Consider the following 24031-nt stretch of genomic DNA (forward strand, 5'->3'; position numbering starts at 1 on the left):
TTATGTGTTTTTTCTGTATTCTTTTGTGGGTCTCTATTCATTTTATGTTGTGAAGAGACGCACTCTCCCCCCCCCCCCCCCCCCCCCCCCCTGTCAAATATATACTTGTGTTATGGTAATTTAAAAACGAACGCTACGTGTCGAAGTCGCAGTCGGGAGGGTCATTATAAGCACCGCAAATCACCATCAATTTAGTAACAATTTGCAGTTAGGAAAGACACGAAGCGAGACGAAACAGGGTGGGGAATCTCTTGTATAAAAATACGCGTGGAAACGACAGGCAGGCAGAAGATTCTCTCGGACTCAGTCCTTTCGTAGTTTGTCGAGTCGAGCCTGGAGGTCAGCATCCGCATCGGACATTGGGGAGGTGCCACCGCTGCCACTGGCTGCACCACTGCCAGAATTCCCAGTGCCGCCGCCGCCGGCACCACCACCACCGCCTCCCACACCACCGGCAGACACAGCAGCCAGCGTCTTCTGTGCGCCAGCCCCGCCGGCGATGGACAGCGAACCGGAGGCATTGGGCAGGTCGCCCAATTGTTCGCCCAACTGCAGGCCCAATTCGTCAAGCACTTGTGAAACGACAGCATCGGTCTCCTCCTCATCGCCCTCGTCCTCCATGGCATCGTCGATGGCGTCGTTTATCATCTCCTCCTTCATGTCCATCATTTCCGATTGCTTCTCAAAGTCCTGCAGGATCTTTTGTATTTGCGGTAGATTCAGCTGGCGGTTCATGTTTTGCATGGCCTTTGTGACACCTGTAAAAGGGAAACTTCCAAGATTAGAGAAGGTGCATCAGCCCACACACACCCAACCCCACACCTTTCATTGCCTGAGCCATTGTGTTCTGTGACTTAAGCGTCTGTATCTTGAGGGAAACGGCTTGAATGTTTGCCTTCATGAGCATGAATTTCTTTGCGTAGCGACGGGTGCGCACCAAATCCTTAGCCATGATCTTCACCGCATCCATTTGGCCCTCCTTGGCCATTTTCTTGATGTCCGCAATGATTTTCTTCTCCTGTTGTTCCATTTTCATGCGCTCGCGATCCAGGTCCCTCATCGCCTTGTTCAGGGCGCGCTGGTTCTTGCGAAGCATCTCATCAGGGCTGATCTTTTTGCCAAAGAGCCAATCCATTTCGTCTGTATGTCTCAACTGCAAACTCTAATTACGACTGATACAAAGAGGCAAATGACGGAATTGAAAGATAACTCATCAAGAAACACAATAAACAAAGACGCAGCCCTGCGAATGCAGTTATGTAGAAGAAGCACATGACGTGTGATTGCGTTTCGTTGTGAATGGCTACTGCTTCAGTTTAACCAAACATGAAAGAATTCGACGATTTCAACTTTAGTGTATACAAATGTAAGTTCATTTAAATAATTTGTTACTTATACATAATCTAAAAGTGTATTCCTAACGCAGACACCAAAGAGTTGACCCGTGAATGTGTGGGCGGCAGCGATTTGCAGCAGCGAAAAAACGAAATCGAGGCCTACAATGAAACGACGGCAGCGACTCTCAAGCAAACATGCAAAAATAACTACATGGAGTTTATCCAGACGGCCAAAGAGATATCGCGTGAGTTTTATAAAAGTAAACGCCCCATAAATGTTTTCATTATTATTCTTTATTAGATCTCGAGTCAGAAATGTATCAGCTGTCACATATTCTCATTGAGCAACGCAACATTTTGGCCATCATGACCGATGGCAAGACCGCCTCCCGCCTGAAGGCAGACAGCGTGGAGGCTGAGAGTAGCACCGCTGTCGATGATGTGCAAAACAGCCATGCCACACGTGCGGTTAAGGAAATGGTTCAAGGATTCAATGGCAATCTGGAGGGCAAGACGTTTCTAAACGAGGGCGCCCTCATCGAATTGGATGCAAATGATTACAGGCCCATACAGCGGGTGTTCTTTTTTCTGTTCAACGATGTGCTCATTGTGTGCAAAGTGAAGCATGACAAGTAGGAGATTTATTTAGTTAAAAAGCAAGCACAGAAATTAATCCAGACTCTCCCTTGCAGACGTTTGGACTTCCTCAAGGAATACGATCCCAAGAAAATAGCCGTGATCAATATCAAGGATTTGGATGGCGTTAAAAATGCCATTAATATCATCACACCAGATGGCTCAAAGATATATCAAAGCATCACAGCAGCCGGCAAGTCCGAATGGATTGAAAAACTCGAGGAGGCCTTTCGTTTCGATCAGCAAAAAAAAACGAAAAAAGGACAGGCACCGCAGCCACCCACGCGAGCCAAGCAGCAGTCGTCCAAGTCATCCTCACCGGAGAAGATTATCAGCACTCCCTCAGTCCAGTCGCCCCCAGAGCCCAAGTCGCTGGAGAATGAGACACCCGAGTGGCTGAGCACGGCCAGCGAGGAGATTCAAACATTGGTGGCTCAGCGACACTTTGAGGATGCCCAAGACCTGATCAAGCGCACACAGGAGTACGTAAAGGGCGAGAACCGCAAGAAAGTGCCCCAGGCGGAGAGCATTGAGAGCAAGGTGAAGCAGCAGGAGCTCAAGCTGATCAATGTGCTGCTTAAGGAGCTCTCGAAGAGCAATCGCAATTTGCAAATCGCCTTAAGGGCCGCCCAACGTCCACTAAAGATACTCGTGGAGATGGGCCGCTATCGGCAGGCGAGTGCCTCCCTGCTGAAGGTGTGCGCCGTCAGTCTGCGGGTGTCGCAGCGCGAGGCGCGTAGGAATAATGCAGATATATCGGAGCTATTCTTTTGTGATCTGACGCAGGTGGCGTGTGATTATCTTACGGCATTTGAGCAGCAGCCAGCGTGCGTGAGTGGTAAGTGGGAAAAGCTCTCCCTAAAACTATGTACCTTAATTTTCTCTTCCACTTGCTCGCGCAGCTCTTGTCGTTTGGTGCAATGCCGAGCTGCAGTACTTTGCCAGCCAGCTCATCAAACATTATCTGACCAAAGGCACCACACTGGAGACAGTCGCCAAATGTGTGGAGCGTGTGCGTAAGCCCTCTACGAAGCTAACCGAGATTGGCCTAGACATAAGCTACCATATGGAGGGTCTGCTGCGCACCACTCTGGAATCACTGATCGAAGATTCCAAGGAGCGTCTGTTGGACTCTGTGGGGCGCTCTGAGGAAAGCTGGCAGCCCTACAATCTGCAAACGAAATCACATCTGAAGCGTTTGCTGCTCGAGCTGGATGTGCTGGGCATCGATGTGCGCGCCCAGGCCACTGGCGACACTTGGATTAACCTGACACAGTCCACGGTGGTGTTTATACGACACTTTTTGCAGCTAATCGAACACTGCGGCGGCTTGGCCAAGTGTGAGACGCTGCTGCAGAAGCTGGATCTGTTGCTAAAAGAGCTATTCATTGCCCATCACTCACAGAAGCCGCCCAGCGATATGGCTGTGGATGTAAGTTGGGATTTTAAATTAATTTGTAGCTGCTACATTTATTAATTTCCCTTTTTGTTTCAGCCCAACTTTGTGATGAAGAATAAAATCTTTCTAGTGGACAATCTGCTGCCCATAGCCATAGACAAGTTTCGGCAGATTTCGGGTCGCCAGTGCGAAATCCTAAGGGAGCTGCACACAAACATGTCGCGACAGCACGGTGCACCATTACCCCGCCAGCGCAGCGTGTACACCACAGATGTCTTTTAAAAGATTTGGGGAACTCTTTGTTTTGCTTTACTTTTTTGATTACATATAAAGTTTTTTAATTTTTTGTCGTTTTGCTTCAATTATTTATAATATAATTATATACATATATAACCACAATAATATTTTGTAAAATTAAAAATCGAAGCATGTGCTGCACTCTAAACTGGGAGCGCGAGGTGCGTGCCCACTCTCTATATATACTCGTATGTATTATATATATATATAGATTTTGTTTTGTATATATATATAAATCGATTCTTCACACTTTCTAAACAATTTAGATGTTTGTTTGCTTTTTCTTCTAACTTATATTTCGGTAGTGGCTCAATTACTATTGATTTTACAGTATGGTTCTGAGGGGGGAATAATAAAAAACAGGCGCTTCACACACACACAAATTAATGTTCCCCCTTAACCCTTATAAGAGTAATCGCCCCACAATGAGTAAATGTGTGTTTCAAAATCTAGTATTTTGTTTTTAAAAATGTATAATGTCAAAACTCTTAACTAAAATCCTTATTGGTTATATTCATTTATATTTATATATACTTTGTTTTTGCGCAAATGTGTGTTTGTGTGTGTGTTGAGTGGGTGGGGGTGGGGGTTTGGGGCAAATTAAAAATTGCTGTAATTTTGTTTTACATTTTATAGTTTTATATTTATACTGTCCTGTGGCTCTAACATTCAGCTAAATTACAAAAAACATTGACATTTAAAAAACAAACAAAAACACTAAAAGCACTTCACCAAATTTGTGCCAGCATATCCTTTCTGCTTTTGTCAGCCCCTGTGCTTTATTCAATATAATCTCAACGCTTCCTGCTCCTGCACTGGCAAATGTCTAATCCATGCAAACAATCAACCGCTCATTAGGGTTTCGGTTATCTTGTCTTGGGGGTTAGGTAACGCCGACTTCTGTTCAGTTTTCTAATTTAATTATTACTTGCATTTTCTTTTTTATATTATTAATTTCTGTTGCTCATCAATTAATTTTCTCTTGTTTTCTTTGTTGTTGTTTTTACTTGCAATTTGTGTGTGTTGTTGTTTTTTATTGGACTTAGGCTTAGTAGCTACAAGTACGCTTAAATTTGTAGTTTTTTTCGTTTTTCTTTATTTATATATATATATATTATAATATTTCACGCTTTCTCTTGTTAGTTTTCTGTTCCTGCGTTTGCTGCCTTTATTCGTCTTCTCCTGTTGTTGCTTCTGATGTTGCGGGATTGCTGATGCGATCTTTTCTTTTCCTATTTGCATGATTTCGAACATTTTGTGTTTGTCTGTGGTGTGTTGTTTTTTAATGTAATAAAAACTATACGCGCTTATTACAAACTGAAAAAAACCGCTAGATGTGTGGTGTGGGTGCTGTGGGGGTGGTGGAGGAGTAGGATCTTCTAATAAATAACCTCGTAGACAGTAGCTTTCTTATCGCCCGAGCCCGTCACAATGTATTTGTCGTCAGTTGATATGTCGCAGCTAAGTACGGATGATGTTTCTTTCGACTGTAAAATACATAATAAATTAATTACAACATGGTTAGGGCTTCTATCCAATCTCAAAACTCACCTGGAATATGCTGGCACCGTATGGTGTTCGCCATGCGTTAAGCAGGTTGTCTTTGCCGGTTGAAACGAACCATTTGCCGCAGGCGGCAAATCGTAGTGACAGTACACAACTCTCGTGGAGATGCAGTTGATACTTGTCCGGTTTCGATGCATGCAATACTTCCACATGTGAGTTCTCCATGCCCACAGCCAACCAATCACCTGTACAATCAAAAACATAACATTGTTAAGCAGAGCCAAGACAAGGGATATCTCAAAAAATCACCTGTGGGACAGTAGCCAAGCGAGAATATTTGAGAGCTGAAATCGTGCTGCTGCAGTTGGCGTCCCTCGCGCAGGTCCCACGAGCGCACTGTATTGTCGAGACCGCCTGTCCATAATCGCGAACCATCCGGACTGATGTCAATGCACGAGGCACCATCGGTGTGTCCCTGGAACTGGCGCACCAATATCTCGTTGTGCAGATCCCATACGGCAATGTTGCCATCGCTGCAGCACGAGAAGCACACCTTCGAATCGGGGCTGATGGCCAGCGCATAGCAGGCGGGCGCCGCTGAGGTTAGTTCGGCCTTAATGCGGGGCGTGGGGCTGGCCAGATCCCATATCGACAGATTCGATGCCTCTCCGCCGACAATCAGCGTCCGACCATCGGGCAGAAGCTTCACCGAGCGTATATAATTGTCTCGTTGCAGGCAATCCAACTGACTTACGGGGTTCTTGTTGCCCGGCTGTGAGATGTCCCAGACCTTGACGCACCCCTTGCCGCCCGTATAAACGTATTTTGTAGGATTTGAAATTGTCACGGCGCAGACGACTTCGCCATGCGATAACGTGTTGATCTGACGGGCGTGCCGAGGTATACCAACACCTACCAGCGCATCCGGCGGGAATGGCACCGGCTGTAGGCTACCCTCACCGTTCATATGGAAAGAGTATGCACTGTGGGAAAATGTAAAATAGTCGGTAAAAATATTGGCCAGAATTTTACAGAAATTACAGTCTCTAAAAGTTGAAAGCTTAAATTTGAATCGTTAATAGAAAGCCTCACCAGAAACAAGTGAATTTCAATATGAATCTTGAGCCCTTATTCCCATAATTCCCTTGTTATTTTTTTACGTTCTTAAGGTTGTGCTGCGTAGGCTTCGTCTTTGTGTCGTTTGAGCAGAGACAATACAATAATAAGACGGTCTATGACGGTCCCTTACTTATGAGAGCCCAGAAATAAAAAATAGAACGCTCTTGCATGTGTGACTACGCACAAACCAAGCAAACGATTTTCGAGACGAAAGATTTTCACGACATTTCTGCTTCCAAATTATTTTCTGATTGATTAGTTGGCATGACGCACGCTAAATACCCTACTGACATTTACTCGCAGGTGAAGTCATGTATGAAGAATTTGATCTATATTTACATACGTATGTATATCGATAATAATAATGATATAATATTCTATAATACAAACAAATAGCTTTCATATAAAGTGTGTACTAAACAAGGGGGTTTTCTAGTATTGGGGCAAACGTCTTCCGAAAGTGCATAGCACTTATAAAGACTCATAAAGTGAAGGGTATGTTTCGAGATTTTCGAGACGAGAAGATTTTCACGACATTTCTGCTTCCAAATTATTTTCTGATTGATTAGTTGGCATGACGCACGCTAAATACCCTACTGACATTTACTCGCAGGTGAAGTCAATTATGAAGAATTTGATCTATATTTACATACGTATGTATATCGATAATTATAATGATATAATACAAACAAATAGCTTTCATATAAAGGGTGTACTAAATAAGGGGGTTTTCTAGTATTGGGGGCAAACGTCTTCCGAAAGTGCATAGCACTTATAAAGACTCATAAAGTGAAGGGTATGTTTCGACAGCACTGTAAAAAAAACATATACATGCAAGCAGATCCAAAATACGCAAGACCCAGGCAGAAAAAATCGTGTGCAAATAAATCGTATGGCGCTACTCATCTTGGTATTTTTATACCCGATACTCGAAGAGTAAATAGGGTATATTGTATTTGTGGGGAATAACAGTTGTATGTAACGCACAGAAGGAAACGTTTCCGACCCCATAAAGTATATATATTCTTGATCAGCATCAATAGACGAATCGATAGAGCCATGTCTGTATGTCCGTCCTGTTTGTCGGCTAGTTCTCAGAGACTATAAGAGCTAGAGCCACCAAATTTTGCATCCAGACTGCTATATGCTCACACTGAAACCAGTGTATTTCAAAAATGAGCCACGCCCCTTCCGCCCCGCAAAAGGGCGAAAACCTCCCAAATCTACAATTTGGAAGATAATTTGAAGATTTGGGATCCGATTGGATCATTATTATAGCCAGAATGAAGAAATTAATTTGCAGTGGCTAAACCCACTGTCCCGCAGCTTTTGTTGTTCTTTTCACATTCTCTCATTCACAGTCTGCTTCTGTTTCACTCGGCCCCTGCCTCTGCCGTCCCTCTGCCTCTGCCGACTTTTAACCCTCCCCGTCCCGCAGCTTATATATTTTTTTGTGTGCGGGCACTGCCTCTGCCGCGAGTCTGCAGTGTGTGGGTCTAGGGAAGGGCGGCGAGCTAAAGGAGCGTGTTGGTGTGAGAAGTGTTGTAGATGTAGATGACAGTTGAAGAAAAAATTTAAAATTTGACAAAACACCGCTAAGGTGCAGATGTAGTACTGAGTGCCGGGTATAAAAGTTGTAACGCGTAAAAAGCGTCTCACACGTCCCTTCTCGTTTTGTCTTTGGTTTGAGCCATTTGATAGTACTTCGACTATTTCTTTGATTCGTTGATTCTATGTTTTATAACTAAACGGACACAATCCCAATCTATCAAATAGATACCAATCTTATAGAAGGAATACAATTAGTTGAAATAATAAAATCTTTGAAAGTAATATTATAGTTCTTTAACTTAGATTTTCTGGTGGAAGCAACATCATCCTTTCAATAGAATTATAATATAAGTAAAGATCCGCTTGATATCAATATAAGAAACTGTTTACGGTACAGGTACTAGTTACAACGTTCAATGACTATCTCAAGAAAATGTTTCTAAAATTTAGAGATTTATTTGGTTATTTTACCACAATAATCCTCTAAAAGTCTAGTGCTCTGCACATCCCAATAAAGAAAAGTCATTTCAATGATTAACGAAATTCCCAGCTAGGTTACGCAACTTACGGCTTTCCACCCGTCAGGGCTGAGGGATGTGGAATGCCATTTGTTCGCACATGCGAATGCGGATCGTACGGCATTGGTGGCGGTCGTCCATAGGCTGGATCCGATGGTGGACGCTGGTAGGGATCTGCTGGTCTCTGATAAGGTGCTCCCGGATATCCGGCTGGCGGTGGTCCCTGCGGCATCATTTGTTTAGGATTAACACCACCCGGTACTGGAGCGGCAGCGTTTGGTGTCGGTGTTCGTGCCTTGGCGCCCGGTGTGCCCGGCTTTTCCATCTACAATTAAATTAGAAAACAAATTTTTTATTTTAATATTTCTTATAAATTGTTAGGTAGCTAAGATCTCACATCTTTTGTTTTGAGGCTGGGTGTGGAACGTGATGAGCTAGAGCCAGAGCGTGAGGGCGGACGTTCCTGTTTTATGCCACTACTACTAGGCTTCTCCAGACGTTCGCCATTCAGGCTTTCACGATCGCGTACCTCCACATGTTCGCCATTGGGACGTGGAGAGTGGGATTCCTGCAAGGCATACACAAAAATAGGAACATTTATCAAGGGAAAATACTCTGTTAGCGGGAGATGTTTTTCTTTTTAGGTGTTTTCTTTTTTTTATATGGGGAGTTTAGGATTTCTGGTTGCATTGAATCTGGGGCCGACACTCAACTCACCATTTCATTTGCAACATCTACGACTAAATCTTGATCGCTTTTCTCGCCTTCATCGTCCTGGAAATAATTTTGAAAAAAATACAAAAACAATATAAATAAAAAGTTCATACAAAATAACAACAATCCTCCAACCACAAAAAGAACAACAATAACAGCAGCCAGCATCAAATATATATATATTGGTAGATTAATAAAACAAAAATCATTATTTTTTCTTTTTTTCTAGTTATTGTTTTTCTTTTTCTTGCTGCGCGTCTCTTATAAAATATGAATATTTTTATTTATGTTAGAACAGCAACTACAACGACTATAATATCAACTACGAAATGATAGTACAGGTTTTATATATATATATATATGTATTTTGTTTTTGATTCTGGTTTTGTTCGGTGAGTTGAGAGACAGCAGCAGGCAGCAGCTGAGTTTATATGACATTTAATTCGTTTATTGTTTACGAATTAGGATGGTTCGTTCTTATACCTACATATGTATGGTATATTGACGATTTTAAAGCTGATTCCCGATACTCACTTGCAGTTGTTGTTTCTCATCTTTCCGACGCTTAGAGTCATTCTCAATGTCCAACGGCGAGCGTGTGCGATATTTTTCACGATCCGCTGGCGAAACTGAATTGCGCTGCAACCAAAAATATTCAAAAGTCAATATAAAACAAAAAAAACGAGAAGGGAAGAGAAGAAGAAACGTCACAACTTTTATACCCGGCACTCAGTACTACATCTGCACCTTAGCGGTTATTTGTCAAGTTTTACATTTTTTCTTCATCTGTCATCTACATCTACAGCACTACTCACGCCAACACGCTCCTTTAGCTCGCCACCCTCCCCTAGAGCCACACACTGCAGAGTCAGGGCGTTTTTATCTTCAAAACTATAGGTTTGGGAGGTTTTCGCCCTTTTGCGGGAGCGGAAGGGGCGGGGCTAATTTTTTAAATACACTGTTTTCAGTGTGAGCATATAGCAGTCTGGATGCAACATTTGGTGGCTCTAGCTCTTATAGCCTCTGAGAACTAGCCGACAAACAAGACGGACAGAAAGACATGGCTCAATCGTCTCGGCTATTGATGCTGATCAAGAATATATAAACTTTATGGGGTCGGAAACTTTTCCTTCTGTGCGTTACATACAACCGTTATTCGCACAAGTACAATATACCATATTTACTCTTCGAGTACCGGGTATAAAAAAAAAACGAGAAGGGACGTGTGAGACGCTTCTTACGCGTCACAACTTTTATACCCGGCACTCAGGACTACATCTACATGTAGAAGACATCGCCAACCACTAGATATCGTTCACATTACAGAACACGTAGTAAGAGCCTACTAAATAAAATGCATCAAACAAATTGGATCAGTTAATATTTTCCAATTTATGAGATATTTAAAACAGCAATAAAATTGGTACATTCTTGGACCGATAGGTTTCACAGCAAATTTTTCGAAAGTGGCGCCATCTATGAAAATTTCTTGTACGCAACTTTGATGGTCACTCTTTTTCTAATACAGAGCGTTAAAAACCGAGTCTTGGTTAAGAGTCGGAAGAGTCAACGCCAGGGGGAGGGCAGAGGCAGGGGCCGAGCGAAGCAGAAGCAGAGTGTGAATGAGAGAATGTAAAAAGAGCAACAAAAGCTGCTGGACAGGGTGGGTTTAGCCACAGGAAATTAATTTCTCCATTGTGGCTATAATAAGGATCCGATCGGATCCCAATTTGGTGATCTGATAGATGTGGCCATTACCTGCGGAATGGTTTAGTTTTCTTTTGTCTCCAAAATTGTAGATTTGGGAGGTTTTCGCCCTTTTTCGGGGGCGGGGCTCATTTTTCAAATACACTGGTTTCAGTTTGAGCATACAGCAGTCCGGAGCCAAAATTTGGTGGCTCTAGCTCTTATAGTCTATGAGAACTAGCCGACAAACAAGACGGACAGACAGACATGGCTCTATCGACTCGGCTATTGATGCTGATAAAGAATATATATACTTTATGGGGTCGGAAACGCTTCCTTCTGTGCGTTACATACAACCGTTATTCGCAAAAATACAATATTTACTCTTTGAGTACCGGGTATAATAAATAATATGTATGGAATGGCAAAAACTCTTACCAAACGCTCTTCGGCGCCTGCTGGTCCCTCCAACCCTGTGGGCTTTATGTCCGTTCTATGATGATCTGGCGGCGCTTTGGGCAAACCCTGTGGTCCATGCGGCAGTCCCATGGTGGCACCCAATGCGCCAAACGGATTTAAAGCACCCATCGGCTGTGGCGGTCCGCCTGGCACCTGCTGTGCGTGTATTTGCTGCTGCAAATTTAGATCGAAAGAAAGCAAGAGTTTTAATTATAATTATAACCCTTTTGGGTTTGTATCGTGCAACAGTAAAGCTTGGGTGGGTGGAAGAAGAGCAGCAACAAAAACAGCAACAATTTGAAGGCATTTTTGTAAGCATTATTCTAGTGAAGTGAACAGAAAAATAAACAAATAAAATATGAAGAGTCGCACAAACAGGGGCGGCGTCGATGGCAGTAGAATTTCGCTTATAGCTAGCTGTGTGTGTGGTAAGTGCCAAGTGGCAGAGTGTCGTATGCGGGAGGCAGACAAACAAACAAACAGAAAACACATTAACAACAGAAAGTTAAATTAAACTCTTGGAAGGCAGAAAACGAAAAAAAAAACTTACTAAAAGTTGTTGTATTCCATGTTGCTGCTGATGCTATGCAACGCGGCGGTTTTTGGATGGGTTTTAATTGTTGTTGTTTTTTGGGTTGTTGAATCAAATCATACGATTCAATAAAAATCAAGAGGAAGGAAGAAAAAAAAATCAAATAGAGAGCGCCAAAGAAGAATTGAACAATCCCTGCTGCTAGCTACATGACCACTAATTCCGCTATCTCCCTAGGATTAGCTGTAGCCCATTAAATATGTTTCTCTTTTGTACTGCTGCTTTTAATGTCGGGGGGACCTAATACTTACCCCAATGATCAAGTTGAGCTCCTGCATGGTGACTTGCTTCGCACGCTCCACCGCCTGCAGCACTTGTTGCTGATGATCGGCCTGTAGGAATGGAAGTAACTGATTGATCAGTGTATTGAGGCGCTTGGCTATCTCCGTTTGCTTGTGCATCTCCACATTAAGGCCATAGGACATCTCATAATACTATAATTTAAGGGGTGGCGGTGAAAAGCGAAGCGCGTTAGCTAAACGATGGCAGTTTTATGTGTGAAAAGTGCGACTCTTACCATAACATAATGGCGCTGCATCTCCGTCTTCTCGTTCGCCAGCTTCTCGCACTCCAATTTTATGCTGGAATTCGCAGGAAAAATAATCAACGGGTAAATTAGTTTAGGCGACGGAAGCGAAGTCCGCTTGATAGGCCCTGGCCCTGCCAAAGGAAGCAACGGAAAGACAACCAGCAAGCGGACGTCATCGGTGGTGTGGTGGCAGCGACGGCGCAGGTTAATCCTATGACAGCAGCGCATATGGCGCGCCAAAACCGGTTTACTTGGCTTTTTTGCAAAAAACGCAGACGCAGCAGCATCCACAGGCCGCGCACCAACACAGAGACAGGCGCGGCAGGCATATACAAGTGTGCCAAGCAGTCGTATACAGTGGAGGCTCCAAGAGAGTTGAGGACTGGACGGGCACACACGCATGCCAGCAGCACCAGCTATGGTTGGATCCACACACGCACGCTGTATCCTAATTCCCAAGAAGAGAGATATCCCAAGGATACTAATACTTGCCTATGGTATTGTGCCTGCAAAAAATTGAACTCCTCCTTGATGCGTTCCAGTGTATCGGCGATGGTAAATTTGATTGGGCCCTGAGGTGGTGGTCCCTGAGGTGTGCCCAGTAAGAGGGGGGGCATAAACAGTAAGAGACGTAGAAAGAGTGTGAGTAAAGGAAGAAACAGAATTAGCAAAGCGGTGTAGGGTGGGGGTGGGTGGAGAGCGAGAGAGTGGAGTGGACAACATGTGGCTCGGCTCGGCTCTCGTCTGCACTGTGTGAGGATTGAAGGTACTTACCCCGGCCGCGGGGTGACGCACCGGTTGGGGATACATGTTGTTATTTATGCTTGTGGGGCAGCAATGATTGTGTGCCGGCTAAAACACTTCCAATAATGTAAAGATGAAAAGTTCCTGGTTTGGACAGCGACAGCGTTGAATGTGCTATGGAAGCCAGCGCAAGCAGTTCTTGTTTTCCGGATGACAGCGAAATGGGGGAGGCGGAGAAGCGGGATGAGGAGTCCTCGTAGTCTTCTTCCTCGGCGTTTGCTACCGTCCTTCCCGTTAGCGGTGAGGCGAGCCCGAACAAAAGTGTGGCAGGCAGGCAGCGTAGCAAATTTATTTTGCAAGCGTTTTTGTTGCTCTTGTTGTTATGTTACTCTTTTTTAAATATATTTTAAATCCCTATTTTTTTTTTGAATTTTTAATTTTTGTTCTGCTCCCAGCAGATACGATTCCGAACTACCCGGAAACTTAATGGAACTTCGTCGATTCCATGCTATGCTTCATTTTTTTGGTATCCTGGGAATGGAATTTTACAATTTTTTTAGTTATTTTTTTATATTTGCACCATTTTTTTCGATACGTTCGCACATACGCACGCACACATATATAATCACATACATACTGGGCTCACACTCTCACGTAGCAATGGCCGAGCCAGCGAGACACACGCACACCACTAAACAGCGAGAGACGACTTTTATGACGGGGGTACGAGTGTGAGTGTTTACCGCCGAAAAATCAAGCGCACAGTTGCATGTGGCCTGGGCAAAACTCAAATTGTTACGCAAAATCACAGTTCGACATTGGCGGGGATTTGCGGGGATATGCCAATCTACTTTGTTGGGCAATTTGATTATTATCCACCGGAATTGTTTCACTTTTTGTATTCAAATAGCAGCTCCGCACAAACAATACATGAACGAATACAGACAGACTGCAATTAAACAGGGTTGCCATGCTGGCCAAATCACAGAATGGGCACATTTGCAATTTTAACCGTAAGCTTTTAATTAATTGGGAAATTAGTGGTTTGGATTGTCATTGTTGGCAGGTGCTAGGATGAACAATCTTTCATGGTAATAAAATACACCTAAACCCAATTGTACTGCCGGGCACCAGGCGGCAACACTAGACTCTGCGAGAAGATACGGGAACGTAGAAACCAGCGAGTGGCCGATCACACACACACAAAATCACACTGACACGAGCACAGGGCAAAAGAAAAATTATTCCGTCCTATACAAAAAATAAACAAAAGCAATTAAAAAAAAAAACGAGATAATGGTGGTACCGTTTTTATGCGTTGAATTTCGACATGTTACTGAACGCCTAGTGCGTGAACACTAAAAAGTATCTTGCGCTCTGCAAATTGTTTAATGATAAAATTTTAGTCACTTTTTTGTAAATTTTCGCCCGAAACTGCTTGTTTCATTAGACCGACCGACCGCGAAGTGTCTGACAGACCAAGGAGTCGTGTATGTGTTGTTCAGCTTTGGCGGCGGCGCTCTCTCGCTCTCGTACACACTCACACTCTTCCTCTCACAGTCTGTCCGGCACAGAGTTCTACACGCGCACTCGCTGGCCGCGGCTTGTAAATGGCGTTCTCGTCTTCATGATTTTGCAACAAATTTGCATGGAGTTTCAGCCCATATTTCTCTGTTTATAGTACACGCAACTTTACTTTCATATATCAATAATTTTGAAATCATTTGCACTACTTCTTACTATGTATTTTTCCTATTTTTATTATCCGCGTGTTGCCGCGGATTTATCGCGTCTGATATACCAAATATACCAACAAATTTATGCAATAGCATAATAATACCGATATACCGAAATGCATCAGTGTGCGAACGAACTTAACCCACTAAACCCCCTTCTATTTAGACTGTTAAACAACTTGAGTTAAATTTAAATAAATAATTTGTTGAATTCTTCTCGTAGATCAATTCTTTCGTACTACTTAAAACCTAAAATTACCAACATATCTTTGACCTGCTTAGTACCCACAGTTCGACAATATGCAAATACTTCTCTGTCTGTTATCGAAATCATATTCCTCGCTTTTGATGTTTGACTTATTATTGACGAAGACTCTTTCTACACGACTGGCTATTTATAAGAACTCCCATTTAATTCGTATGGATTCATTTAATGTATACATTTTCACGATAGGTATACAATTTTTAAATTAAAACTATCAAAATGTACTCTGTTTTGAAGTTACGCACCTCTAAGGGCTGCATCGCAGCATATCGGTAAAAGAGATTTGGGCGCGTAATTTGAATAATAAATCTGAGTAAACTAAAATTAATAAAGAAATGTAAAAATATGTATATAATATCATCGAGAAGGGACATATTAGACTCGTCCTACGCGTCACAGCCTTTATACCCGGCACTCAGTACTACATCTACACCTCAGCGGTGTTTTGTCAAATTTTAAATTTTTTCTTCATCTGTCATCTACATCTACAACACTTCTCACACCACCTTCCCTAGACCCACATACTGCCGACGTGCGGCAGAGGCAGAGGCAGCGCCGTCACACAAAAAAACAAATATAAGCTGCGGGACGGGGTGGGTTAAAAGTCGGAAGAGGCATCGGCAGGGGGAGGGCAGAGGCAGGGGCCGAGTGAAGCAGAAGCAGACTGTGAATGAGAGAATGTGAAAGAACAACAAAAGCTGCGGGACAGTGGGTTTAGCCACTGCAAATTAATTTCTTCATTCTGGCTATAATAATGATCCAATCGGATCCTAAATCTTCTTTAAATTATCTTCCAAACTGTAGATTTGGGAGGTTTTCGCCCTTTGCGGGGGCGTCTGGCGTCTCATATAGCAGTCTGGATGCAAAATTTGGTGGCTCTAGCTCTTATAGTCTCTGAGAACTAGCCGACAAACAAGACGGACAGACGGACAGACAGACATGGCTCTACCGACTCGTCTATTGATGCTGATCAAGAATATATATACTTTATGGGGTCGGAAACGTTTCCTTCTGTGCGTTACATACAACTGTCATTCCCCACAAATACAATATACCCTATTTACTCTTCGAGTAAATCGGGTATAAAAGGAGTGACCATCAAAGTTGCGTACCAGAAATTTTCATAGATGGCTCCACTTTCGAAAAATCTGCTGTGAAACCTAGCGGTCATTATTGCACAAAATGTGCAGGGAAAAAGTACCAATATTGCTGTTTTAAATATCTCATAAATTGGAAAATAACGGATCCCATTTTTTTGATGTATTTTATTTAGTAGGCTTTTTACTACGTGTTCTGTAATGTGAACGATATCTAGTGGTAGGCGATGTCTTCTACATCTAGATGTATTCCTGAGTGCCGGGTATAAAAGTTGTGACGCGTAAGAAGCGTGTCACAACAGCTGATTTTTTTTGTCTTCTTGTTTTATTTTTCTTTGTTGTTGTTGCCATCACAGTTTGGTTATCACAGTTGCCTTTCCATTCTCATTACCTCCATTTTTTGCTGCTATCCTGCTCGTCTGTCACTTTACCAAGGGCGCCACAATTTCTCGGACTCCTCTGGTATGGGCGACGGTGCTGGACTCTCGCAATCGCTGTGATAACCAGATGAGGCGGGGCTGAGGGGCGCTGCACTCGATGTGGAGCAGCAGTACTTTTCTCTCTCACTGTCGACCATTGTTGTCTGAGCCTCGTGGAACTGCTGCAGGTTCTTGTAGATGCGGCCGAGATGCGTCATCACCGACTTGCCGAGATCAACGCTCATACCAGGTGTGGAGGCCATGACACGTGACACCTCATTGACTGCATTCATGTAGCCATTACGGAAGCTATCCAGTGTCAGGGGGGACTGTGCGGACTGTGCTGGTGCAGAGGCGGCGGCGGATGTTTTGTTTGAGTTTTGCTGACGCATAAAGATCACAGCTGATTCGAGCATTTCCGCCTTGTCCATGCGTAGGATTCCATCATCGCCACGCATCTCGGCGACAAGTGTCTTCAGGTTGTCCAGGCACTTGTTGATGCGTGCACGGCGCTTCCGTTCCAGCAGTGGCTTCTTCACCTTCTGGTAGATCTGTGTCTTGCTGGAGTATTCCATTTTTTACGTGTATTTGTGTGTAGCAAACGAAAATGTTTCGTTCGCTTTTTCTTCCGATGTTGCTTTGTGGATCGCTGTATGGTGAATGATGTTGTTCCCTCTGCAGCGATGCGCTTTTATACCCTGAGTAAACCCCTGCTGTCACCCGGACAGAGAATCATCATCCACCCGCGGCACGCTTGCGCTGCTCGCTACGTCTCGCTCGCACGCACGCACACACAGGATCAGCGGCTGCACTGCTCTGGCGCACTGGTACATTCAGCGGGATTGTGGAGTTGCAGGCGGTGTGTTTTTGGAACAGCTGCAACATGCTCCGAGGACAATCGTCAGACTCAATCCTTGTGGCTCGTGGCGTGGGAACCGAGCTGAAAGTAAGTTTCTCACACAATTTTTTCTCGTTTGTTTTCCCTTTTGGCCACATGCTTCGCTATGCTTCTCTCGTCTTGTTTCGTTTTTTGTGTTGTTCGTTTTTAAGGATCAGGGCGCATTTTTGCAGCTGTCGCTGTTTTTGGCTTGCGCTTGTTGTTGTTTTTGCCCCCTGCCTCTTGTATTGCTCTTTACTCTGCTGTTATTATCCTTAATGCATACTTCAGTGCTTCATCCTGTCGGCTGTGTCGGAGTCGGAGACTGTAGTCGGGGGCATCTGTCTGTGGGTTGTGAGTGGGCACCGCTCTCTCTCTCTCACTTTTATCCTGACTAGCCATCTCCGCTCTGCTTATTGTTTTGTCGATGTATGCAGATGATGATGGCATAATGCCCCTGTCCCTTCCGTTGCTTTCTCGATCTCTCTCCGTATTCCGTTCCCACACTGTCGCTGCCTCTGCCACTGCCCGCTGGCCGATGAGTGTTTATTGGACACAATTAGGGATGTGGCAGATTGGCTGCATGTCTGGTCGTGTCGGGTCGTGCTGGTCGCGGGGCGTGCAGTTGGGAGTTTCATCCATCAGAGGGGAGGAGGCCAGACAAAACGGGCGCTGGAAGTGTGCCGCCTGCCGCCGCATAAGGTGAGACTTTGACCTGAGGTGCTGCATTTGCTGCCATATGTATGTACCTCCCCATGCCGAACCCTACCCGCAACCCCCTACTAATTGGTCTGCAATAAGTCAATTTAATGATCGATCGATCGATGGCACGGGCCTGTGAGTGAGGAAGGTTCATATAAATACATATGTATGTATTGTATACGATATTTCGAGAGGCTAGGGGAGGTTGTTGATAAATGACAGTATTCAACTTTAATGGGTGAAGGAGGGAGGTATTGGTGGGAGGGTATTAGGGCGTTTTATGGCGATGTATGACATATTCGATTTCCTACTCGATACATGAGCTTGAGGCAGAGCGAACATATTGTTTCTGGGAGCGTCTTTTGTATTGCCCTGTAGCAAATAAGGAGAGTCAAGCTTGTGAGCTGAGGCCCATAGCACAGTCGAGCTTTTTCTTGGGATTGAAAAACATATTTGGGTTCAAAAATCGATTCATATACACATGTAATACATACATATGAACATACTTAGGTGAATTTTATGGACCATCTATCGTGTCATTAAAATCTACATTTAAATTTTATATATTTAAAAAGTTTAATGCCATTTAGTATACCTACCTTAAGTAAAATGTAGTAAATATTAATTTAAAAAAAAAATGCTTTTTATATTAAAGTTCCGAAAGACTCTGTGTACCTTCAAGGAAAGAAAAATAACAGTAGTCAAATGCCAATCCCTCTGGTAGAAGAATTAAGCTCAAGAAACCTGCTAATAGGCACATTATTCAATGCAATTCTGAATGAATTACTAATGAAAATTGTCACTTCCCCTCAAAGGTCTTTAATGAGTTCTTTCAATAATAAATTTATACTAGTTCTTGTTGACAACACTCATAAGAAAGTAATGGTTCTATCTGTACATTTGTCAACCGTTTCTTGATTAATTTTTTAATGTTTATAGCAACCTGCATGCAATTTATGCATACACATTAAATTGTATACATATGTAATATTTTTAATCTTTTGAGACACTCAATCATATCTATGTATTTATTCCGTAATTACTTTCATCTATTCCTCAATGTAACCAATCTGTCGGCACGTGTCGAGAGTCGTGTGTCGACGTTCTTCAGTCGCTAGGGTTGGAGATGGTCTTCTATTTTTTCTGGAATCAGCTCGCTTTTGTATAGATTGAATTGCCCCCATACAATCGGGGGCAAAAAATTAAAAAAACCCTTGGAATACGTAACATGTCACTAACATATCTTCATTTTTTTAATTTAGCGAGAAAGATAAAACAACTCTTAATTTCTTTGATGACTCTTATCTCTTATCCGGGAACTCCATTAAGAATAAATCTCCAAGTCCATTGGCCATAGACTTTCAATTGTCTTGTCACTTTTCTATTAGAAAAATGTTCCACAGAACGAAAATACCATATTAAAAACCTCCGCTCTTCAATTTCTTATTGCTAGATGCGGAATAAGAAATGTTCAAGACCCAAATAAAAAAATTTTCAGTTCTTATTTTGTTTTTTGTATTTTCTTGTTTTTGTATCTATTGTTTTGCGCATTGTTGAGATCGCTTATATAGTAAACAAAATAAATGTTTAAATGGTATATGGTAAACAAACAATCTGCTGATCAACTGATCTTCACAAAAGTAAATAAAGCATGTCCTATCACAGAATCTATTTAAAACCCTAAAACGTGCTAATAGTTTTAAACACTTATTAAGTATGATTACGATAATCATTGTAAAGCATTTTATACAGAGCTACAGGTGCCATTGCGCGATTGCCCGTTGAGTATGGGTTGGCCAATCGATGTATCTACCAGGGGCGCCAAATTTGAGCGGTGCTGATCTGCAGCAGAGGCTGGGACTCTTGCATGGAGCTGACGCTGCACTCACTGTCGCTGCAGTAGCCACTGGATACGGGACTGCTGCAAAAATCCCGACTGGGTTCCATGGAGGAGCTGCTGTTGTCATTGCTGCCGATGCTGTTGTTGCTCTTGCCGCGGCAGATTATGGAGAGCGGGGAATTTATAGGCCTTAGTGCTGCCACGGGCATTTCCAATTGGTTGAGTCGCATGCCGAGATGTGTCATCAGGTGGGTGCCAAAGACGACATCCACATTGGGCAAAGAAGCCAGCGCCCGAGAGACTTCATCGGCAGCGCGGATAAAACCGTCGCGGAAACTCTGCTTGGCCTTGGTGTTGACGGTGATTTTGGCTGTGGCAGCGACGGCCTCAATCCTCGCTTGTTTCAGATTGCGCAAATGCTCAACAGTGACCTCCAGAATGTCGGCGCGGTCGAACTTTCCATCGCTGCTCTGGACTGTGCACTGGGCCATCAGAGCTTTAAGCTCGTCTAGGCATATGTTGATACGCGCACGACGTCTGCGTTCCAGCAGTGGCTTCACCATCTTGCGGTACTGGTACGTCTTGGAAGCTTCGTATTTGGTGGCCATTTGCGTGTATGTTGCGCGTTCGTTTTCTTGACGTAAAAATGTGAATGTGGAAAACTTGATGGCAGACACGGCTCTGTATTCCGGTTGTGTGTTCTGCACGTCGATTTTGTTGAGAATGTTGCTCTCGTCTCCAGTTACCTCTGGTTTTATAGCTGCACGTGCCGGCAGAGTCGTCTCGTGCTCAACGCGCGCATGTGCAGAGAACGAAAACGCGAGAGAGGCAGCGAGCGACCGACCGACCACCTGCCGTCAGTCACTGGGTCGGGTCGAGCCGAGTGGTTCGGTGGTGTCGTTACGAATCGTTACTCGGCCTCGATCCTCGGCTGCTTTTCGGTGTTGGGTTTTTCTCGACAAACAAGTCGTCTTGGAAGGGGATGAAGATGGTGTGTCTCCCTGATTCCTGTGTCTTTTGCTTGTTTGCTGCTGTTGCTGCTGCTTCTGGTGGTTGAACATGCGGCTGCTGCACGTGTGTACGTGTGTGTGTGCTCTTCTCTGTTTTCTTTTAGCCTGACATTCGAATCGTGGGAAACACTTTGCCCTAAAGTTTCCCACAAGATTTTTCTCGCTCGTTGGTGTTATAAGTTATAATCGGAGGTAGGGCGCAAAAGTACCCCGCGTCCGTGTCTGATCCGTGTCCCCGAGGTCCGAACCCTTATGCACATGGCATAGTGGGTCAAACCATTGCGCACATGCGGGGAGTCTCCGGAACTCTATAACCAACTGAATGTAAGGGTTTCCTAAGTTTTTTTTTTTTTGGTGGACCTGTGAATATTTTAGGCAAGATATTTTACGGATTTCCTACTTGCTTTTGCGTAAATTCCTGACTCTGTTGCGGGGCGTGGGAAAGAAGGTGGTCCTTGGAATGTTTTTGCACACATGCCGGAATTTCTGGATCACTATGACCGTCTGAATGATTTTTTTCTATTTCATGTACATATGTATGCACGTGTTTTTTGGGACCTGTGAATAATTGAGAATTTTATTCTAGAGATTTTAAGGTGTCCTTGCTTTCGTTTATTTCCGTAGTCTGTGACGGTGCGTGGGGATGCGAGTAGCGGAATTAAGGTGCATCTGGGAAGTATTTCCATAAATTGTGATGCTTAGTAATTTGAATGGGAATGATGTTTGGGCGGTGTCAGAATTTGTGTCTTGACTTGTTCTTTGAAAACTGTTTATAGGAGAGTTCTTTAGGGGAATAGAAGAAAATTATTTTCTTCCCTTTAATTTCAATTGCTTTCTAGGTTAGACAAATTCTATGGATGAATATAATTTTAAATTTTTAGTTTATTTACTCCATATTTTGTTTTGCTACAGCTTCCCTGCACCCACAATTTGCTTCCCTTGCACCACTGTAAATCGAAGGAAGGCGAAGGAGAAAAAAAATTAAGTTAAATAAAGGGCAGGTGATTCCTTATTCCTTCCTTATTTAACTTAATTTTTTTTTTGTCAGACGTGACCCTCTGTCCCTCCATCTCTTTTGCTCCTGCAGGTCGGTAGCTGTCAATTATTAATGCTGGATTTGTAGCTTCTGTTGAAGACTTGGGCAAACGGCTTGGCCCAGGGGCAACAACACAGCGTAAGGAACGCAAAGTGGCATGCCTGGGCACATCATCATCGTGGGACCCAGTGGGAAAGGGATACGGATAGGGATGAATCGAGGGAGATGCAAACTAAATGACTGTACGGCAAATTGACACACACTAAAGCTGAGATGTATAGCATTCGTTACATACATATGTACATATACGAGAAGGGACGTGTGAGACGCTTCTTACGCGTCACAACTTTTATACCCGGCACTCAGTACTACATCTGCACCTTAGCGATGTTTTGTCCAATTTTAAGTTTTTTCATCATCTGTCATCTACATCTACAACACTTCTCACACCAAAACGCTCATTTGGCTCGCCGCCATTCCCTAGACCTACACACTGCAGACTCGCGGCGGAGGCAGAGGCAGCACCCGCACACAAAAAAAACAAATATAAGCTTCTGGTCGGGGTGGGTTAAAAATCGGTAGAGGCAGAGGCCGAGTGAAGCAGAAGCAGAGTGCGAATGAGATAATGTGAAAAGAACAACAAAAGCTGCGGGACAGGGTGGGTTTAGCCACAGCAAATTAATTTCTTCATTCTGGCTATAATAATGATTCAATCGGATCCCAATTTAGTGAGCTAGGGAATTCCCTAGGGAATGGCGTTTTTAGTTTTCTTTTTTCTTCAAAATTGTAGATTTAGGAGGTTTTCGCCATTTTGCGGGGTCGGTAACAGTGTGAGCAAAATTTGGTGGCTCTTGCTTTGATGGTCTCTTTCTTTTACGGACAGACGGACATACGGACGGACAGACAGACATGGCTCAATCAACTCGGCTATTGATGCTGATCAAGAATATATATACTTTATGGGGTAGGAAGGAAACGTCCTTTTGTGTGTTACATACATTCACTTTGTGCACAAATACAATATTACCTATTTACTCTTCGAGAACCGGGAATAACAATATAAGTGGTCGGTTTAAAAACTCTTGACAGGAAGTCTGAGCCAAGTCTGCGCGCAAACTGTGACGAGAAAGCACGTGGGGAACATAACCTCTACGCCAGGTAAGTATTGGAGCAAAACTGTAACAAGTTACATATTTCGACGTGGCGATTTCCCCCTTGTAAAGGCGGGAGGCCAAATAATTCCCCTCTACCCAAGGGTAGAGCGGTAACTTAAAACCTAAAAAAAAATAAAAAAAGTCTGAGCCAAAGACAGGTACGCGGTGCAGAGAGAGAGGGAGAGAGAGGGAGAGAGTGAGAGAGAGTGAGCGAATGAGGAAGAATGACTACACTAAGCATGCATACGCAAAGCTTCTGGACGGGGTGGGGGTAGCTACTGCAAATGATACAATAATAATCAAGTACCGGGTATAAAAATAAACATCAGAAAGCAATTAAAAAAACAACACACAAATGAATTTTTAAGCAGGAAATTGTCATTTGTGTGATGTGTTTTGCGAATTTGTTACAGAGACAGTGGATCAGCTAGTGGAGATTTAGTTGGGCATGCTGAAGATCATATTTAATTGGTTTTTAGTGCGGAATGCAAAGGGCTGACGTTGATGGAAAGTTTATGTGGATTTTTGGTACGTGATTATGGGATCGATAAGGATGAGGGTTGAACACCCTGCGCATATACTGACACCCAAAACTACACATTGCCAATTTCCTGGTAATTTTCAAACCTCAACAACAGATAAAATTAAATTAAATAAAATAAACCATAGACAAACGATTGTAAATTACATTTTTTACGAAGCGTCTTAAGTGTCTTTCCTTTTTTAAAAAAAAACAATTGACTCTTTTCCATTGCATATGCAAATATCTGTAATATCTGTAAATTATATGTAAATATTAAGCGCCCTG

General features: G+C 43.4%; 5 protein-coding genes across 6 annotated transcripts; 1 reads left to right on the plus strand and 4 right to left on the minus strand.

Annotated features, from left to right (window-relative positions):
* Positions 1-217: 217 nt before the first annotated feature.
* LOC117591120 (charged multivesicular body protein 2a) lies at positions 218-1226 on the minus strand. Its single transcript, XM_034284221.1, has 2 exons — positions 823-1226; positions 218-758 (listed from the first exon to the last, which is right to left on the minus strand). The coding sequence occupies exons 1-2, from the start codon at positions 1133-1135 to the stop codon at positions 304-306; spliced, it is 768 nt and encodes a 255-aa protein (XP_034140112.1). The 5' UTR covers positions 1136-1226; the 3' UTR covers positions 218-303.
* A 24-nt stretch (positions 1227-1250) lies between these two features.
* On the plus strand, positions 1251-3848 carry LOC117591118 (exocyst complex component 8). The gene is made up of 6 exons (XM_034284219.1): positions 1251-1366; positions 1427-1582; positions 1639-1969; positions 2030-2811; positions 2876-3405; positions 3469-3848. Exons 1-6 carry the CDS (start codon positions 1327-1329, stop codon positions 3652-3654), a joined length of 2025 nt encoding a protein of 674 aa, XP_034140110.1. The 5' UTR covers positions 1251-1326; the 3' UTR covers positions 3655-3848.
* Positions 3849-4659: 811 nt separating this feature from the next.
* LOC117591117 (protein groucho) lies at positions 4660-14847 on the minus strand. 2 transcript variants are annotated; one of them, XM_034284217.1, is made up of 14 exons: positions 14828-14847; positions 13118-13618; positions 12836-12930; positions 12332-12395; positions 12066-12248; positions 11773-11805; positions 11202-11396; positions 9612-9716; positions 9081-9137; positions 8761-8931; positions 8414-8688; positions 5485-6158; positions 5221-5420; positions 4660-5156 (listed from the first exon to the last, which is right to left on the minus strand). In XM_034284217.1, exons 2-14 carry the CDS (start codon positions 13151-13153, stop codon positions 5049-5051), a joined length of 2196 nt encoding a protein of 731 aa, XP_034140108.1. In that variant the 5' UTR covers positions 13154-13618; positions 14828-14847; the 3' UTR covers positions 4660-5048. The 2 variants fall into 2 exon arrangements, with proteins under 2 accessions (XP_034140108.1, XP_034140109.1); XM_034284218.1 differs by lacking the exons at positions 11773-11805; positions 14828-14847 and having other exon boundaries at positions 13118-13474.
* A 1636-nt stretch (positions 14848-16483) lies between these two features.
* LOC117591126 (enhancer of split m8 protein) lies at positions 16484-17260 on the minus strand. The gene has a single exon (XM_034284229.1). It carries the CDS (start codon positions 17177-17179, stop codon positions 16613-16615), a length of 567 nt encoding a protein of 188 aa, XP_034140120.1. The 5' UTR covers positions 17180-17260; the 3' UTR covers positions 16484-16612.
* A 2467-nt stretch (positions 17261-19727) lies between these two features.
* LOC117591124 (enhancer of split m7 protein) lies at positions 19728-20765 on the minus strand. The gene has a single exon (XM_034284227.1). It carries the CDS (start codon positions 20629-20631, stop codon positions 19993-19995), a length of 639 nt encoding a protein of 212 aa, XP_034140118.1. The 5' UTR covers positions 20632-20765; the 3' UTR covers positions 19728-19992.
* Positions 20766-24031: the final 3266 nt, after the last annotated feature.

This window comes from Drosophila guanche, unplaced genomic scaffold (assembly GCF_900245975.1).
Source record: "Drosophila guanche unplaced genomic scaffold, DGUA_6, whole genome shotgun sequence".
NCBI classification, from domain to species: Eukaryota; Metazoa; Arthropoda; class Insecta; order Diptera; family Drosophilidae; genus Drosophila; species Drosophila guanche.

Bases quoted from the DNA above. Each gene is read 5' to 3' on its own strand.
- LOC117591124 (XM_034284227.1), bottom strand. From the start codon at position 20,631: ATGGCCACCAAATACGAAGCTTCCAAGACGTACCAGTACCGCAAGATG.
- LOC117591120 (XM_034284221.1), bottom strand. From the start codon at position 1,135: ATGGATTGGCTCTTTGGCAAAAAGATCAGCCCTGATGAGATGCTTCGC. The intron at 759-822 runs GTGTGGGGTTGG...TCCCTTTTACAG, and splicing joins AATGGCTCAGGCAATGAAAG to GTGTCACAAAGGCCATGCAA.
- LOC117591126 (XM_034284229.1), bottom strand. From the start codon at position 17,179: ATGGAATACTCCAGCAAGACACAGATCTACCAGAAGGTGAAGAAGCCA.
- LOC117591118 (XM_034284219.1), top strand. From the start codon at position 1,327: ATGAAAGAATTCGACGATTTCAACTTTAGTGTATACAAAT. The intron at 1,367-1,426 runs GTAAGTTCATTT...TTCCTAACGCAG, and splicing joins CAACTTTAGTGTATACAAAT to ACACCAAAGAGTTGACCCGT. The intron at 2,812-2,875 runs GTAAGTGGGAAA...TTGCTCGCGCAG, and splicing joins GCAGCCAGCGTGCGTGAGTG to CTCTTGTCGTTTGGTGCAAT.
- LOC117591117 (XM_034284217.1), bottom strand. From the start codon at position 13,153: ATGTATCCCCAACCGGTGCGTCACCCCGCGGCCGGG. The intron at 12,931-13,117 runs GTAAGTACCTTC...GGCACACCTCAG, and splicing joins TGCGTCACCCCGCGGCCGGG to GGACCACCACCTCAGGGCCC. The intron at 9,717-11,201 runs GTAAGAGTTTTT...TTTTGGTTGCAG, and splicing joins CAGGCGCCGAAGAGCGTTTG to CGCAATTCAGTTTCGCCAGC.